Here is an 18,542-nt window from a genome sequence, read left to right on the forward strand (position 1 = left end):
CCTTCCGTTCTTGTTCTTCTTCTTGTTCTTCTTCTTCTCCTGGAGATGTTGACTCGACGAGCTCTCCGGCCGGAATGCCAGGGACACGCTCCGCTGCCACTTATATAGTGACAATGGGGCGGTGTCACATGGTATATGTCACATGGGTTGATCACATGGTGTCCCCGCCCCCTTACGATGTCATAGTCCCCATGTGACATCAACCCATGTACACTTTTTTTTTCTTAATAGTAACCTAAAAGTTTAATTCTGCCATTAGATAACCACCCCCCTCTCTTCTCCACTATAATCCACTGAAATTGCAGGGAACGATGCTAACTAATAAAAGTCCAGAGGCAGAGAGTAGTTATCAGTTCACAAGATTCTTTTTTTCACTTGTTCAACAGACATAATTAAATGCTTTCAGTGATCTATTTTATAGACCAAAAGAAATTTATTGTTAGAGTTTACATACACTTTAAAATAGTTACATGGAAGTTCAACATGTGCCATCTCCCATCACGGGGTATCAATGGATGCGTTTTGGCAGTGTAACCACTTCCTCATAACTAAAGTAGGTCTGAGGAAGGGGTTGCACCCCCAAAAGACGTCCATTTATACCCCATGATGGGAGCTAGCACATGTTGACACACTGTGTGTTTTGGGGCTTTAGCAAAGTAGATGTAGAGAAAGACACACATTTTAGGCATGGGATCATGAGGGAAATAAGAATTTTAAGGCACAATTTGTGGGTATCTTCAATTTTTGGCTTTGCGATTCTTCAAAACACAGAAAGATTACAATTAACATTACTTAGGGGCAGTGTTTCCCAACTCTCCTTCTCAAGATGCATTCCCAGGTCATGTTTTCTATATTTATTGATTTTGGCACAGGTGATGTTCTAATTTTCTAGATTAGTAATTCACATAGTCGTTTTTATACTGCGAAAAACACATAAAACAGGACCTGGTGTTGCACCTAGGAAGTGGAGTGGAAAAACACTGACCTCAGACGCTAAAGCTTAGGTTCAGATTGGAGCGATTTAAGAGATCAAATTGCATGAAAAGTCACAGCTTATTGGAGGCAATGGCACTATTCCAATCGGTGTGACACCACTTCTGCTGATTTCAGGTACGACTTCAATAGACATCTGTACATGAAGCCACACAAATGTCTATCAAGTAGCACCTGAAATCACGCTGACCTTGCTACTTAGAAATCGTGCTACTTCAAGTGAAGTAGCATCAACGTGAACCAGGGCTTAAAAGTCCTAAAAACATGTAAATATGAAAAGTGCAAACAGGAGCCAACAAGTTGAACAAAAAACTTCAGCTCAGCCCAGATGAACTTAAAATTTGGCAAGCATGTCTACATAATCACGTATTTTTCTCTGTAAAGCAGTGGCAGCCTCCTTTATTTGCTCACGATCATTCAAACACTGCATCATATCTGCACTCATTCGGCCAATTGTGCATCTTGGAAGTTCGTGACCTTGTAAGAAGAGAAAACAGTATTAAGGGAATGATGGTCAAGTGGCTGAGGCCCTACATAGTGAATTATGGTCAAGTTACTAGTTAATTTCTGGAAATACCTAACCAGTCTATTGCTGCTTGCAACCTGCTTGCCCTTCAGACACCTACACTACTAGGAATGTAGCCACTGCAACTACTCTGTAATCTTGGCCCTGGTGCCTGGGTCTACAAAACTCAGGTACCTAGCAACACTGCCAGCTCCTTACACCTCTTCCTTCTCCATGCTAATGTTAAGGCACTACATACTTTGCTAATGTGTTGAGTGGGTATTTGGTTTGGACATCTAAACACATTTGAAGCCAGATTCAAATACTTACTTGCACAAGCAGGCTCACAAATAGTTTCTTCCACTTCTGGGTCTCTTTGGCCCTCTGTTTGACTTGCATCAGGGCTTGTTACGTCAACAAGTGCAAAGTCTGTGCTGGGTCTAGGTTGAGCTGACCACACTCACTTTCCTCTATAAAAAAAAAAACCCCACAATACACCATTCATTAAACCACCCCAAGTCACATCTGTTTCTAGCATCCATTTTGCTGCATTAGTTGACCAACCTTGCACTTGGTCTGATGACAATGTTTCCTCCTGACTAGTGTACTTCACCATGCTGCACTTTTTTGTTTCAGTGAAAAATGCATTGAAAAGGGAAGGTGATATAATTTTACAGAGGGCAAACACTGGACAAATGCCAACATTGAAAAACTCCTGCAGTTGCCCCCCACCCCTCTTGTCTCCTATGGGATAGGGGATATATGATGATCATTCTAGCAGGTGTGACTCTGTGTGACTGTGATCCCCAGTGCCTCTACTCTACCCCTGTCTAGACTGGCAAGGCTGCATTAACCACTTGCCGTCCACCCACCATCAAATGACGGGTGGGCGGCATGGCTCTTGTTCTGGGTGGAGGTCATATGTCGACCCTACAGAACGACCGCTCCCGCGCGCTCGTGTGGGTGTGCATCACGGCGATCAGTTGTGCGGTGTGTCAGTATGAATCAGTGGTGTCTAACAATGCCACCCATCAGTGCTGCCTATCAATGCCCATCAGTGGCAGCTCATTGGTGCCGCCTTATCAGTGCTCATCAGTGAAGGAAAAAAGTTACTTATTTACAAAATTTTATAACAGAAACAAAAGAAAATCTTTTTGTTTTTCAAAAGTTTTTTTTTAATTTATTTAGCAAAAAATTAAAAATCCAGAGGTGATCAAATACCAACAAAATAAAAATGATAAAAATTCTGTTTGGGTACAGTGTTGCATGAACACGCAATTGTCATTTAAACAGCGCTGAAAGCTGAACATTTTCTTGGGCAGAAAGGGGGTGTAAGTGCCCTGTATTGAAGTAGTTAATGGGCACTGATGAGCCAGGCAGCAACCAGAAAGTGTTCTTTACCCCTTAAGTTCCGGCTTTGGCCTTTGGCCCACCTAGAATCGATGGCTAAATGTGTGGGTTTGAAGTTGTCATTTACGTTTTTGGGGGGAAGATGGCCTTGTTGTCTCCCCTATTGGGACCCGAGCGAGGGTAGCGTCTTTTCATCCCCTCTGGTGTCTTGTCTGTAGCCTAATTTTTTGTGCCTCGCTGTTTAAAGAGAAAAAAAACTTTCAAAAATTAATACATGTCAAAACTTATAAAAATGAAAAAATGTTAATATTTGCTTTATATTTAACTTCATCTTTAAAATACAAATTCAGACAAAGATTAGAGAAAACATTATCTCGATTTATCAAGACCTACTTGGAGAAAGCACATATACAGACAGCTAATTTACACATATTGGTTAGATGGAAATATTGCTTACTCTTTTTGATTATGTGATGGATGGACTCCATCTGGTCTTGCTCACAGTGCTTTAGATTAGACCATCGCTATCCGATTTGGTCCTTTGTTTGGTCCTATTCTTCATATCACAAGAAAAAAAAAATGGTTTTAAATACATGGCAGAACTCCGTCAGTATCACCAGCAAAGCTGCTTCATTGCGCTGCATTTTGAGGTTTCATAATTTGCCGCGTCACGAATGTTACATTACAAACGCTAGTTTACAAGCCCAACCACTTCTGGCTCGTCCTTGCTTCCAAGCATGCGTGTTTGTACTTTGGACTTTTGTACAAGATAGGAAAATCCGACAACAGACATTTGTCTGCGGAAAATTTATAAGCCTGCCATCCAACATGTGTCTGCGGAAAATCCGACAATTGTCCGATGGAGCGAACAAATGTTCGGATTTTCCACCAACAGTGTGCCATCACTAGGGATGAACTCAGGTGTGTTCGCATTGAACACGTGCAGAGCCTGGCAGGAAGTCGACGCAGCGCTGCGCTAATCATAGGCGGTGAGACATTGCCCGATCTCTGCAGCCACACATTGGGGCAATGTCTCACCGCCTGTGATTAGCGCAGCGATGCGCGGACTTCCTAGCAGGCTCTGTACATGTTCCATGTGAACACGCCTCAGCTCATCCCTAGTCATCACACATTTCCTGAACGAGGCTTTAGTCTATTGATAATAAAACTTCGTATACATACAATATAAATGTTTTCTTTGGGGTTTCCATACTTTCCCTCATCAGTCATGGTGGATGCAGTCAGAGCACCTTGGTCCTTCTCCAACAACTGAACTATTCACCATTTCTTCTGTTCTATGCAACTTCTAAGGAGAAAAAAAGACATTCAGGGACGAAGCCCTCCAAGACAACATTCGCTTACCCTGAGGGGAAAAAAAGCGCTTCCTCATAGAAGGAAGACAATTAAACACAGGTAATCCTCCTGTGTCCTCGAAACTACACCTCCCAGAATGCATTGCTCATCACCTCGCCAGGCGTCGCCTAGTTACCGAGTTGTATACAACATGGCGGCTCCTGGAACCGCGATCTGTCTCCCGGCAACAAAGTGAAGGAATCACGGTACAAAGGAGTGTGTTGTCCGGCCCTGGACATGGCTGTGACCCTCTTCAGCGCCGGGCTTCCGGAGGAATTCTCCTTTGTCAGTGCCCGAGACTTGGAGGAGAGGAGCGATGGCGGGTGGGGGAGTCCCAGCCCTGACAACTGGAGGGACCCCAGGGAGTCTGACTCTGAAAGCGAGCAACAGGAGGACAGCATGGAGGTAAGAAGGACAGGCTGTGTGTGAGAACATGAAGGATGGACACTGGGTGAGGGTTCTCCCTGTCACTGGCATTCATTGTGCACCAGCAATAGACCTATTCTCATTGGTTATCATGGCAGCCTGAGCATCGACCTGATTGGCACAAACATGGCTGATAGCTATTAGTTGGGAGCATCAAATCCCCTAAAAAGTGACTTCTAATGATAAAATACAATCTTACAGTCACTTACATTGGGAGATAATATTGTAGGAATAGATTGTAGGAATAGATTTATCTGATCTCCTTTCCCTCTCCCCTGTGTTGCTGTACCTGATGACAAACTACGGCACCCAAAATTGTCCATAGGTGACACTTCAGAAGCTTCACAGGTTACCAAAGGAGAGTGAAATATGAGCTCTGGTGTTGGAATTATTATTCTCACTGCAACATTCATGGAGATACCTTAGATGTGTGGTGCGATCACCGGTTTTATACGCGTGCATTGTGTTTGCATTTGCACATGTGCATTAAGGATGAGCTCCGGCGTGTTCGCCCAGCCCATGTGTAGAGCCCGCCAGGAAGTCGGCACTGTGCTAATCACAGGCAGTGAGACAATATCCCAATGAGCGGCTGCAGAGATCGGGAAATGTCTCGCAGCCTGTGATTATCGCAGTGCTGCACTGACTTCCTGGCGGGCTGTGCGAACACGCCGGAGCTCATCCTTAAGGCTGGGTTCACACTGAAGCGATGCGGGAACGCCGCAAATCCGTGGCGGGTTCCCGCATCACATGTCTCCCGCCGGCAGTTCACACTGCCCTATGCGGACTGGTGGGAGTGTCAGTGAAACCTTAATGACACCCCCAGATCAGTTCGCATATCGCAGTGCGGTCTGCAAACTCGGACAGGAATCGGATCGCATGGTGTGAGCACCCATGCGATCCGATTCTGCTGCGGACCAAAAAAAGGGTCCCGTGCGAGTTTGCGGCGGGTGTGATGCGAATTCAGCCATACTATCTGTATGGCTGAACTCTCATCGCACAGAGATCGGATGTGATTTGCACTGCAGTGCGGTGCGAATCACATCCGGTTCTCGCTGCCGCAGCAGTGTGAACCCAGCCTAAGGCTCGGTTCACACAGGGGGCGATGCAAGGCGACACGACTTGCCTCGCCGCGACCTCAGCGGCGACTTGCAAATGACTTCTGTATAGAAGTCAATGCAAGTCGCCCCGAGGTCGCCCAAAAGTAGTACAGGAACCTTTTTTCTAAGTCGGAGCGACTCGAGTCGCTCCTCTTAGAACGGTTCCGTAGTACAGAACGGGGGCGACTTGTCAGGTCGCGGCACGGCAAGTCGTGTCGCCTCGTGTCGCCCCCTGTGTGAACGGAGCCTAATGTGTATCATGGGAGGGGAGGCTTTCATTTTTTTTTTTTTTATTTGTATTATTTAAATGTATTTTCTTAACACTTATGTTCATTCAGCTTTGTTGCTATCACAAGGGATGAACAATATAGCTTGTGATTGCTTGGGCTGTGCCGGGTACTCTTTTTAATAGAACCCTGATCTTTCCATAGTCCCCTGATCCCTCCTCTACCCTCCAAAGCAGCTGGTCAAATGCAGATCTTTTTTTTTTTTCCTAACCATTTAGGGAAACGCAGCACTGAAAGCGGAAGTGACAAAATCCTTGTTGCCTCTGGCTTCATTTGTCACACAGGAGAGGGAGGAATTGATGTTCTTTCCTCTCTTCCGTGGGCCTCTGGCTTGACCATTTACAGAGCCTGGGGATGTTTGCGGGGGTGGGGTTCCTCTACAGCCACCCTGTAAAGGTGATTGGGTGGCTTTAGAGCTCATATCTATCCAGGACGTTTATATATTCTCTCTCTCTCTCTCTCTCTCTCGATAGATATATATATATATATATATATATATATATATATATATATATATATATATATATATATATATATATATATATATATATATATATCTCTATCTATCATACATATATACATACACACACATATATATATATATATATATATATACACATACATACATACATACACACACATATATATATATATATATATATATATATATATATGTAAGCCTATAACAAGGTTTACCTGTAGGTACCTTGAATAGCTCCTAAATTTGGGATAGATTCAGTATATGCGCTGCTGCCGACATCGTCAGTGCATGCACACTGAAGAAACGAGGGCTACTGGTGCCGTTTCTTCAGGACTCATACTGTGGCTGGCGTGCATGGGAGTGACATCATCGCAGCTCCGGCCGATCACAGCACCGTTGCCAGGGACCCAGAAGTAACTCTGGTAGAAGATGTCCGCTGTGTACTCGAGTGCCGACGCCGATTCAGGGCATCCTTCTGAGGTATTTTAAAATAAGCTAGTATGCGATGCATACTAGCTCATTATGCCTTTGTCTTGCAGGGTTTTTTTTTTTTTTTTTGGAGGTTTACAACCTTTTAGGGCCCAGTAAGCAAGTGGTTAAAGTTTATTTTATATTTTTACTATATATATGTATATATATATATATATATATATATATATATATATATATATATATATATATATATATATATATACAATTGTGTTCTACACTCACCAGCCACTTTATTAGGTACACCTGGCTAGTACCGGTTTGGACCTCCTTTTGCCTTCAGAGCTGCCTTAAAGGGGTTGTAAAGAGAATCTTTTTTTTTTTTAAATAACAAACATGTTATACTTACCTCCACTGTGCAGCTTGTTTTGCACAGAGTGGCCCCGAACCTGCTCTTCTGGGGTCCCTCTGCGGCTGTCTCTGCTTCCCCCCGCAAGTACTTCTCACGTTAATGCGAGTTCCCTCGCATGGTGAGAAGCACTTACGGGCGCGCTCCCGTAATACAGCCGGCGGCTATAGCCGCTCACTGTATCACTCGGCCCCGCCCCCGGCACGCAATGTCATTGGATGTGATTGACAGCAGCGCAAGCCAATGGCTGCTCTGCTTTCAATCCATCCACTCCAGCCAATCAACTGCCAGGCTGAGCGCCGAAGATGATGTCGGAGGCGAGCGCTGGACTTTCAAGGGGTCAGGCAAGTAAAACAGGGTGCCTTGGGGGGGGGGGGGGGGGCGGCACTGCCAGATGTTTTTTCACCTTAATGCATAGAATGCATTAAGGTGAAAAAATGTTTAGCTTTACAACCCCTTTAATTCTTCGTGTCATGGATTTAACAAGGTGTTGGAAACATTCCTCAGAGATTTTGGTCCATGTTGACATGATAGCATTACACAGTTGCTGTAGATTTGTCGGCTGTACATCCACAATGCCAATCTCCCATTCCACCACATCCCAAAGGTGTTCTATTGGATTGGGATCTGGTGACATTGGAGTACAGTGAACTCATTGTCATGTTCAAGAAACCAATTTGAGATGATTTGAGCTTTGTGACATGGTGTATTATCCTGCTGAAAGTCGCCATCAGAAGATGGATACACTGTAGTCCTAAAGGGATGGACATGGTCAGCATCAATACAGGTTGGCCATGACATTTGAACAATGCTCAATTGGTACTAAGAGGGTCAAAATGTGCCAAGATAATATCCCCCACACCATTACACCATCAGCCTGAACCTTTGATACAAAGCAGGATGGATCCATGCTTTCATGTTGTTTACATCAAATTCTGACTCTGCCATCTGAATGTCACAGCTAAAAGCGAGAATCATCAGACCAGGCAACATCTTCTATTTTCCAATTTTGATAAACCTGTGTGAATTGTAGCCTCAGTTTCCTGTTCTTAGCTGACAGGAGTGGCACCCGGTCAGGCTGTAGCCCATCTGCTTCAAAGTTCATGTCTTGTGCAATCAGAGATGGCATTCTGCATACCTTGAATGTAATGAGTGGTTATTTGAGTTACTGTTGCCTTTCTATCATCTTGAACCAGTCTGCCCATTCTCCTCTGACATTAACAAGGCATTTTCGTCCACACAACTGCCACTCACTGGATATTTTCTCTTTTTTAGACCATCCTCTGTAAACCCTAGAGAGGGTTGTGTGTGAAAATCCCAGTAGATCAGCAGTTTTTGAAATACTCAGACCAGCCCATCTGGCACCAACAACCATGCCATGTTCAAAGTCACGCAAAGCGGTGTATACCGCTGGACGATTTTTTTTTCTTTCTGCAAGGAAAAGTCATAATGTGCTAGTATGCATCACATACTAGCACATTATGTGAAACTTACCTTAAATTGAAGCTCTTCCAGAGGCGCAATGTCAGCGATGTAGCCGCATCCATCTTGCTTCTGGGTTTGCGGTCCACAGCTCTGTGACTGGCCAGAGCTGCGATGACAGCATTCCCGCGCACAGGTGGCCGTTCCTTCAGAGCACATGCGCAAGTGATGTCACTGATTGCAGTACCCGTTTAGGAGATATTTACACTACCTATAGGTAAGCCTTTTTATAGGCTTTATATTATCTTTAAGGCTTCATTCACACCAATGTGTTTTTTCCTGCTTTTGCAGAAACGCAGGACATTTTTTTTAACATTGGTTCCTATGAAGCATGTTCACATCAATGCATTTTTGTGCCTCTGCATTTCTGGAAAGGGTCAGGGACTTTTTTTAATGCAAAACTCAGCTTTTTTTGCTTTATTGGTTCAACAGAGAAGTTGCAGAAAAGCATGTAGTGTGTTTTTACCGCAATTTTGCTGCAATTTTCATTTTAAACCTGCCCAACAACAAACTTGCCTAAAAAAAAAAAAAAAAAAGCATAAAGACGCAAATCGCAGTAAGGCTGGATTCACACCTATGCATTTTTAGTGCTTTTTGCATTTTGCAGATTTGCACCACAGTTCATTTAACATGGTTTCCTATGGAACACGTTCTGTAGTGCAAATCTGCAAAATGCAAAAAGCACTAAAAATGCATAGGAGTGAATCCAGCCTTAAGAATTTTTTTTCTTTAGTCTTGAATGGAGTGAAGTCCCTGTATGGGGGATTCAGGGCTTGTTTGCCCTATTTGCATTGACCTGCAGGTTTTTTTTTTTTTTTTTTTTTTTTGCACTATATAAACGCAGGTCACTGTTCACATGAGCGTGCTGGTGTAATGTATGGTGCAGTGCGGAAAAATGTAATGTGTCTGCTTTCTTGTGCACTACACTGAACAGCACCCGATGTCACCACACAGCAGGGCAATGATGTGAATGAAATGTCAATATCTGATACTTCAATTGTAGCAGCCGGTACCCCCGTAGGTAGGGTTGCCACCTCACCCCTTTAAAATCAAACACATATTAATTACACAGGTTCTGTGGTTGATTTAAGGTGGTAAATAAACTCACTTGGTGCCTTATCTGCATTTAATTAGCCTCAGAACCAGTGTAATACATATGTGTTTGGCTCCATGCACACTGAAGCTCAAAAAAGCTTTTTCTGGACGCCAGATGTCTGGCAGAAAATGCTGGTTGAAAAACGTGCTTTTAACAGCGTTTTGTACTAGCGTTTATGGGCGTTTTCAATAAAAATACACAGAGGACACTCCAAAAACCCCACAGTGCATTCCAAACTCCCACAATGCATTGAAAAAATAGAATGCCGAACATTAATTAACACGTGCTTATGAGCGTTTATCGGCGTTTGTCGTTTTTTGGCGGTGAAAAATGGCACTTTGAACGCGAATTTCTGGCGTTAAGAAAAAATCCCATAAACTCCAGTGCTCATTAAAGCTGAAAAACGTCCATGTGTGCATGGACACATAGGCTAACATAGAGTGGAGTTTATGGGCTTTAAAAAAAAAACGCCCAAACTCCAATAAACTGCAGTTTATGAGCTCCAGTGTGCATGGAGCCTTTGGGTTTAAAGGGATGAGGTGGCAACCCTACCTGTAGGGGCTGCTGAAATGGTGGATAGTCTGTCACCCTGCCCAGCCTGGCATTCGCTTCTCAATCACTCAGAGACATAGAACAGTCCACATGCTTTTGCTTTTTTGTAATTTTATTAAGGGGATTGAACTTGGATGGGGTAAGGGAAACATGGGATGCCCAAGATAATTGGTAGAACTTGCTTGGGACCACTACATACAATCCAGTATATACACTCCATTTCTCCTCCTGCACATCGCTTCCTCTCTAATCTTCAGGTCTTTATCTTCCAGCATATTGTTTCTTCTCCAAACTTCAGGTACAGCTAGCACAAAGTGGTTAGGCCTGACACTGACTCAGCCAGGCCTTAGCAGTTGCCTTTTTGCAGGCAGCACCACAGGCCCTAATAGTGTAGAAAAACAGAAAGTTCCTGGTGCTAGCTGTCAGATGAGCCCAGTAAGCCATCTTCAGGCCCTGCCAGCCCTCCTGGCTGCAGCTGCCTCTCTCTGCTGCCTCATTTACCACAGTGCACTCTTTTGGTTCTGCACCCATCTAAGACTGCATGCTCCCAGTTCTCTCAGGTGTGCCTCCCCAGTTCCCCCCAACTGTGCCTCACTCACCAGCCCTCTTGGCTTCCATCAGTTGTCCTCCCTGGAGTCTCTTAGTAGTGCTCTCTCCCTCTGCCCTCTCCTTGCTCTCTCTTGTGTCTCTGCTCCAGGACCTCTTCATACGTTCTTAAAGGTGGTTCTGACTTCACCCGAGCCCAGGCCAGAGGTCACCCCCCCCCCCCCCCAGACTGGGAAGCTTCCTCAGAGGACCACAACAGCCTCCATACTTTCTCACTCCAGCTCTCTCTCCCTACAAACTCCTCCCCAGCTAGGCTGACCCTGGGTATTTAAGGAGGCCTGCCCCCTGCCAATCCAAGTTGGGTATTGGTCAAGGCTTAGGATGCTTAGGATACCCCAGACAGCTCCACCTCTCCTCTCCTCCTCTCTTTCCTAATCTGGAAAGAAGAGGGAGATATCGGTGATGCTGCCTGTGAGTCACCAGCTGCTACCCTGAGCCACGCCCGACCCAGAATGAAAACCAAAACAGGCCTGACTAAGTTTACCTGTCACAAAAATCCCACCTCTAGCACCTACCTACCTAGAGGGTGCTACACAATTAAAGTTATAAAAAAGAAAAAAAACATGCATCACACTTCTGGAGCTGACTCTAGCACTAGCCTGCATTGTAAAACACTGTGTTTTACTGTGCAGCCTAGTGTGAACCTAGCTCACCATCCAGGAGTGGCCCGTCCATTAGGGGCACCGCCCACTCTCTCTAGGCTACCCCCTATATGCAATGAATAGATTCATGCAGCACCAAGCGCATGAATTACAGCGGCCAAGGTTTTTATTTAAAGCGCCAGATTAGAACCAGAGGCTCTAGTAGGCTTCAAAATAGCGTGGGCTCGGGATGCAGAGAGTGCGAACTGAGCCCACCCAGGTGTGTTGCAACAGCAAATGAACATTCGCTATTGACACACTGATCCTCCTCCCAGCCAATCGGGAAGATCATCTGATACCTGTCACCCGATTGGCTGAAAGGACAGCCGATCCTATTAGATGCCTAGGAGAAGGGGAGAAGACGCATGTCGGAAGCAAAGATTCGAAGAACTGCGGGCCGATGCCCAATCTCCGCCGTTGCTCCACGAACGACCACCGCCTAGATGGGGTAAGTGCCGGTGGACTGACCAACAGACAGCAGGGGGCTTGAACTGTCGTGGGGGGGGGGGGGGTTTGGTTGTTAGCCCTCCCCACCAAACAAAAAAAAAAAAAACACCACCTGCTACTGTCACCCTCCCTATTTGTACTGTTTACTGTTATCACCAAGAATGAAAGTGAGAAATTAAAGGCTGTCCCCAGAACAGGAATAATGTTGGATTCTTCCACTGGAGACACTAGATCCCGTTACGAGGAATTGCATGACTGTGGACCAATTCTCCTCTCAATTTCTGTTTTGGCTATAGGGCATGAAGTGAGAGGAAATGTCTCCAAGGTGTTATAACTAGGGGTGCAACGGATCGTCACCGTGATCTGAACGGGTCATCCTGTTCAGATTGGCACACCACGCGATCCACGGAGCCCTCAGCTGCCTCGCCCATAGGAAAGCCCGCGGCTTCGGCCTGGCTCCGGAGCGGCAGCCATCTTGGTACACCCGGTGGCGGCCTCTGTCTCGTCGGGAAGTGGCGTTTCGTTGCCGCCATCTTGCTACACCCCACACTTCACATTTAACCTTTAGTTAATTGTGAAAATCAGAGGTGTTCTGTCACATTAGCAACCATGTAAGGTCAGCAGGTTTGCTGCTGCTTTTAAAATTTAACATCTAAACAGTCCATCAGAATTACAAATACTGTATTTAAGCATATAAGCTCCTTTTTGTGTTGAAAATAACTGTACAATCTAAAACTCTGGTGGGTGTAACAAGATTTGTCTTGGGGTTTTTTTTGTTTGTTTTTTTTGCTGTTCCGAAAAATGATCTGATCCATCACTCTGATCCGAGGAAGATCTTATCCGTGAGTTTTTTGATCTGTTGCAACCCTAGTTATAAGTTTTGCCCTTAGTTCTACTTTAACCCTTTCCCACCTCCCAGGTCCGTTAAAGCGGACCTCCACTCTGAAGTGGAAGTTCTGCTCATCTGATCCCTCCCCCTGGTGCCACAATTGGCACCTTTCAGGGGGGAGGGGGGTGCAGATACCTGGTTAATCTGGTATCTGCACCCACTTCCGGGACAAGCTAGCCGTAGCTAGCTGCAGATGCCCCCCCCCCGTTGTGTTCTGGGAAACACACAGTTCCCAGGACACAGCGGGGACCAGTGGAGACGCGCAGCGCGACTCGCGCATGTGCAGTAGGGAACCAGGCAGTGAAGCCGCAATGCTTCACTTCCTGATTCCCTGACAGAGGATGGCGGCGGGGGCAGCGGAGAGACGAGCAATTGCTCGTCATCTGCCGCCGACCTCGCTGGACCCTGGGACAGGTAAGTGTCAATTTATTAAAAGTCCGCAGCTGCAATATTTGTAGCTGCTGGCTTCTTTTTTTTTTTTTTTAACTTTATATCTTTATTAATTTCTTTTTCAATTCAGACAAAGCATACAACCTTCCAGTAAAAAACAAGCAAAGACACAATACCAATTTTACATAACCCTATTACACCCTTCCATTTCCTATATTCATCTCCTTTCCCACTCACACAAACACACTCCTCATACTTTCCCTTTACTAAAAAATACCATCATTCATTTTTACACACCACGCCTTCCATATCCTATCAAATTTTTTAATACCTCCCTGTCTTATATATGCTACTCTTTCTTTAAGGATAACCCTATTCATATTTTGCACCCACTCTCCACTCGTAGGAGGTGTAGAGGACTGCCATTTCTGGGCTATGAGTTTTCTAGCTTGGAAAAGACACCTTAATTTTGCTAAGTTGCTATCTTTAGGGTCACTACCTCCCTCGATCCAACCCAGTACACACCCCATCGGTTCTAATTCTACTACCGTCTCGAAAACTTGACTAACTATCATCACTACCTCCCTCCAATACCGATGTAGCTTAGGACATCTCCAGAACATATGGATCATATCTCCTTCTGTCCTTCCGCACCTAGGGCATACTGCATCTCTCCTTCTACCAAACTGAGAGAGCCTCTTAGGGGTGTAATATGCTCCTATACAGTAAAAGTAAATGCGAGAATTTTTGAGATGGAGAAAGGGACACCCAAGGTGCCAGCTCGAGAAATCCTTTCCCACTGATCTTCCGAGATGTTACCCACATCTGTCTCCCATTTTTTCCTATTTATTTGCCCCTGTTTTCTTACCTGGGACTTCTTACACAGCTCTACATAAACTTTAGATATTGGTCCTTTCCCCGATTTTACTCGCAGTATATCCTTAATTACTGGTATCTCGCACCATTCTATTGCGGCCTCCTCAAACTGCTTTTGCAAAGCATGCCTAATCTGCAAATATCTAAAAAAGGACTTTTTCGGGATTAAAAACTGATCCCTTAACACTTGGAATTGTTTCAATTTACCATTCTGGTAAATCTGGTGAACAAACTTTATGCCCCTTTTTTCCCATTCCCTTATTTGTCCTATTTTTAGAACCTCATGCAGCTTGTTATTTGCCCAGAGGGGGGAATATTCTGTAAATCCCCTATATCCCAATATTCTTTTAATTATTTCCCACACCTTTGTCATTAACCCTAGAGTAGGGATGTCTCGCATAACAACCCCTGCCTCTAGTGCCACTACCAATGATCTACCGAGCAGTTGTTCAAGGGGAGCTCCCTTTTTCCACCCATCCCCCTCTACCTCCTCTCCTGCCAGATGTTGTATCTGAGCTGCCAAGAAGTAGTTAAATGGGTGTGGGAGTGCAACTCCCCCACCATTACTTGGAAGTTGCAGAGTCTTTAAACCAATTCGTGCTTGGCCCTCTTTCCACATCAATTCTCTAAATATAGAATCTATCTTATAAAACCACTCCCTATATATCCATATTGGAGAATTATGTAAAACATACAAAAGTTGCGGCAGAAATATCATTTTAATAAGGTTACATCGGCCCGCTGCCGATAATGGTAGTTTCTTCCATATATACATTTTTTGTTTAAATTTAGATAGCAATGGGGCCAGGTTATTTACTACGTACTGTTTAGGGTCTTTGGTAACACAAATACCCAGGTATTTCATCTGGCTCCCTATCTGGATATGTGCAGCTTCACAAGGTAGGGGGCTATCCAAGGGGTCAGTAGGCAATATGCAGGATTTATCCCAGTTTATTTTTAAACCCGCAAGATGTCCAAAATTAATAATTCTGTACATCACTTCCCCTATTGAATGCTGAACATCTCCGAGAAGCAAGAGGAGATCATCTGCAAATAGTACTACTTTTTCTTCCTCCTCCCCTCTCCTAAAACCTTTTATCCCCATGTTTGATCTCAGGGACACGGCCAAGGGTTCGATCGCCATAGCAAACAAGAGGGGAGACAGGGGACACCCCTGTCTCGTACCGCTCTTCAATCGAATCCCGGCCGAACTGTCATTATTTATTCCTATCCTTGCTTCCGGAGATCTATACAGCATTTTTACCCATTTTATAAATACTGGACCCACATAATATTCCTTCAGAACTCTCCACAGATAACTCCACTCTAGTGTAAGCCTTAGCAGCATCTAAGGAGAGAACAGCTCTCTGGCCATCTCCATCCACTGGTATTTGGAGATTTAAAAAGACTTGTCTTATGTTTATGCTTGTGGATCTCCCGGGAATAAATCCTGATTGATCAGGGTGAATAATTTTTTCTATCACTTCGTTCGTAGCTGCTGGCTTTTAATATTTTTTTTAAAGGTGCAGCCCCTCTTTAAGTGGATCTAAATGCCAGGAGGCAGGCATTCATGTAATCTCTTTGATTGGCAGCTACATGATCGTAAAGCTTCTGATCGCAAGTATGCATTGTGGGCTTTCGTTTCCTATTCGTTACTGTGCTATGAGCGTGCAGGGAGCACGCTCTTAGGTTCAGCACAGTAAAGTATTTACCTAGGGCTGCATATATGTGGCCACTTAGCCTTAAGGCCCAACCCCTGCCAGGTAGGCAGGAAGTGGTTAAGAAAAAAAAGCAAAGGTAAACTGTGCTTTCCATTAACCACTTGCCAACTGTTGCACGCCGATATACATCGGCTCAATGGCAGCAGAGGGCAAACCTGTATGTCCTCTTTAATTGGCGGGACTAGTGGGCACGCGCGTGCCCGACTTGATGTCCACAGGTGTTCCGCAATTGTGTCATGGAGAGGCAGAATACGGAGATGCCAAAGATGTAAACAAGGCATTTCCCTGTTCTGCCTAGTGACATGACAGGAATCTACTGCTCCCTGTCATCGGGAGCAGTGATCTCTGTCGTGTCAGTGGTAGCCCACCCCCCCCCCCCCCAGTTAGAATCACTCCCTAGGACACACTTAACCCCTTGATTGGTCCCTAGTGTTTAACTCCTTCTCTGCCAGTGTAATTTATATAGTAAGCCGTGCATTTTTATAGGACTGATCGCTGTATAAATGACAATGGTCCGAAAATAGTGTCAAAAGTGTCTGATGTGTCCGCCGTAATGTTGCAGTCACGATAAAAATCGCAGATTGTCACCATTACTATTAAAAAAAAAATTCAATATATCGCAAGCAGTTGGGAAGGGCGACTATACTCAAGATTGCTAAAATCCTAGTTCCTTGTTATCTTCCAAGTAACCATATCTGAATTTGTTAACAGTGTCTTTTGTCTCCGACGCGTGAGCTGTTATGACTGTACTGTGCTGTATTGTTCTCTTTGGTTTGTAAAATCAATAAAAAAATGTTGAAAGTAAAAAAAAAAAAAATTTAATAATAAAAATGCCATAAAACTGTCCCCTTTTTAATAGATGCTATAACGTTTGCGCTAACCAATAAATATACACTTATTGCAAATTTTTTTTTTTGTTGTTTTTTTTTTTTTTACCAAAAATATGTAGTAGAATATATATTGGCCTAAACTGAGGAAAAACATGTTTTATATATTTTTGGGGGATATTTATTATAGCATTTTTTTTGCAAAATTGTTGATCTTTTTTTTTTATTTATAGCGCAAAAAAAAACGCATAGGTGATCAAATACCACCAAAAGAAAGCTCTATTTGTGGGGAAAAAAACAACATAAATTTTGTTTTAGTGTAACGTGGCATGGCCGCGCAGTAGTCGTTAAAGTGACGCAGTGACGCATTGCAAAAAGTGCTCTGGTCTGGAAGGGGGTAAATCCTTCCAGGGTTGAAGTGGTTAAAAAAAACAGCCTGCACAGGAAAACATTGTGTTTTTACTTTTACGGTTATAAGTGTGGACAAGCTCTTAGGGCTGATTCACACCTGCGATTATGGCAGGACACCAGATTTCTGCAGCTGGAATCACAGGTGTATACAAACAGATGTGGCCGGGAAACTCATACAAAACAATGACAGCCTGACAGAAGCCATGAGCATCAGCATGTATCTGCACACACAGATGATAGTCCCTGAGCTCACATATTATCAACAGAAATCCAGAATTCACTGCAACACTTCACCTTTATTGAACCTTCATGCAAAAGACATCCCAGACAGTGCGGGGCACAGTAAAATTGACATGTTTAATGCTGTGACTAGCACTTACCAGGGCCGCTGATAAGGCAGAACAGCCAACCCTGTTGTACCGGGCCTGGGCCCCATCAGCTCATCAGGGGGGCCCGGACAGCTTTAGGGCCAGTTCACACCACATGCAGTCCAGTGTGTTTTTTTTTTTTTTTGCAACAAAAACGCATAGAAAGTAGGTTATATGGTTTTCAATGGCATAGTTCACACCAGTGTTTGCAGTTCCAGGAAAAAAAAAAGTAGAACATGCTGCATTTTTCCTGCACTGGATTGTACTGGAAGACTGTGAAAAACAGCCTCCCAGAACTGGCCAGCCGCGCTGTAGCCGTCATTCAACTATAGCACGGACGGCAAGTTAATGTGTTATGCCCTGTACACACGGTCTGACTTTCCGACGGAAAAAGTGCGATCGTATCGTGTTGTCGGGAAATCCGATCGTGTGTGAGCTCTATCAGACTTTTTCCGTTGGAATTTGCAACACACAAAGTTTGAGAGCAGGATCTAAAATTTTCCGACAACAAAATCCGAACGTTTAAATTCCGATCGTGTGTAAACAATTCCAACGGACAAAGTGCCACACAGAATAAATTACGAGACAAAGCTCTTTATAGTTCTGACGTACGTGTCACCTTGTTCTGAACGATCGGATTTTCCAACAACTTTGTGCGACCGTGTGTATGCAAGATAAGTTTGGGCCAAAATCCGTCTGAAAAAATCTGATGGATTTTGTTGTCGGAATGTCCGATCATGTGTACAGGGCATTATAAGTAGTTCCCACTTATCTGGCCCTTGGTAGGAATGGGAGGGATTTTCCAAATGCTGTAATTGGGCTCATGGTGGTATAGAGTTTATAAGGGTGATTTATTGTATTTTTGCATATGATGTTATGAGTAAGCGCTAGTGACAGTGCGAAACA

The 18,542-nt window shown here is 44.3% G+C and overlaps 1 protein-coding gene and 1 long non-coding RNA gene across 3 annotated transcripts in view; one reads left to right on the forward strand and one right to left on the reverse strand.

The window, feature by feature from the left end:
* Positions 1 to 220: 220 nt before the first annotated feature.
* Positions 221 to 4,291, reverse strand: LOC143963394 (uncharacterized). The gene is made up of 4 exons (XR_013270954.1): positions 4,211 to 4,291; positions 3,306 to 3,404; positions 1,829 to 3,085; positions 221 to 1,470 (listed from the first exon to the last, which is right to left on the reverse strand). It is a non-coding gene; the product is annotated as an uncharacterized LOC143963394 (long non-coding RNA).
* A 13-nt stretch (positions 4,292 to 4,304) lies between these two features.
* Positions 4,305 to 18,542, forward strand: part of LRGUK (leucine rich repeats and guanylate kinase domain containing) — a 127,205-nt gene continuing 112,967 nt past the window's right edge. Inside the window, exon 1 of one of the 2 annotated variants that reach the window (XM_077473021.1) lies at positions 4,305 to 4,606. In XM_077473021.1, the coding sequence (XP_077329147.1) occupies positions 4,439 to 4,606 (168 nt within the window). In that variant the 5' untranslated portion in view covers positions 4,305 to 4,438. The remainder of the gene's footprint in view (positions 4,607 to 18,542) is intronic. The other variant, XM_077473022.1, reaches the window with a different exon arrangement.

The sequence above is a fragment of the Lithobates pipiens genome, unplaced genomic scaffold, assembly GCF_037356315.1.
Source record: "Lithobates pipiens isolate NorthernLeopardFrog02 unplaced genomic scaffold, aLitPip1_a1.2 Scaffold_8, whole genome shotgun sequence".
In the NCBI taxonomy this organism is placed as follows: Eukaryota; Metazoa; Chordata; class Amphibia; order Anura; family Ranidae; genus Lithobates; species Lithobates pipiens.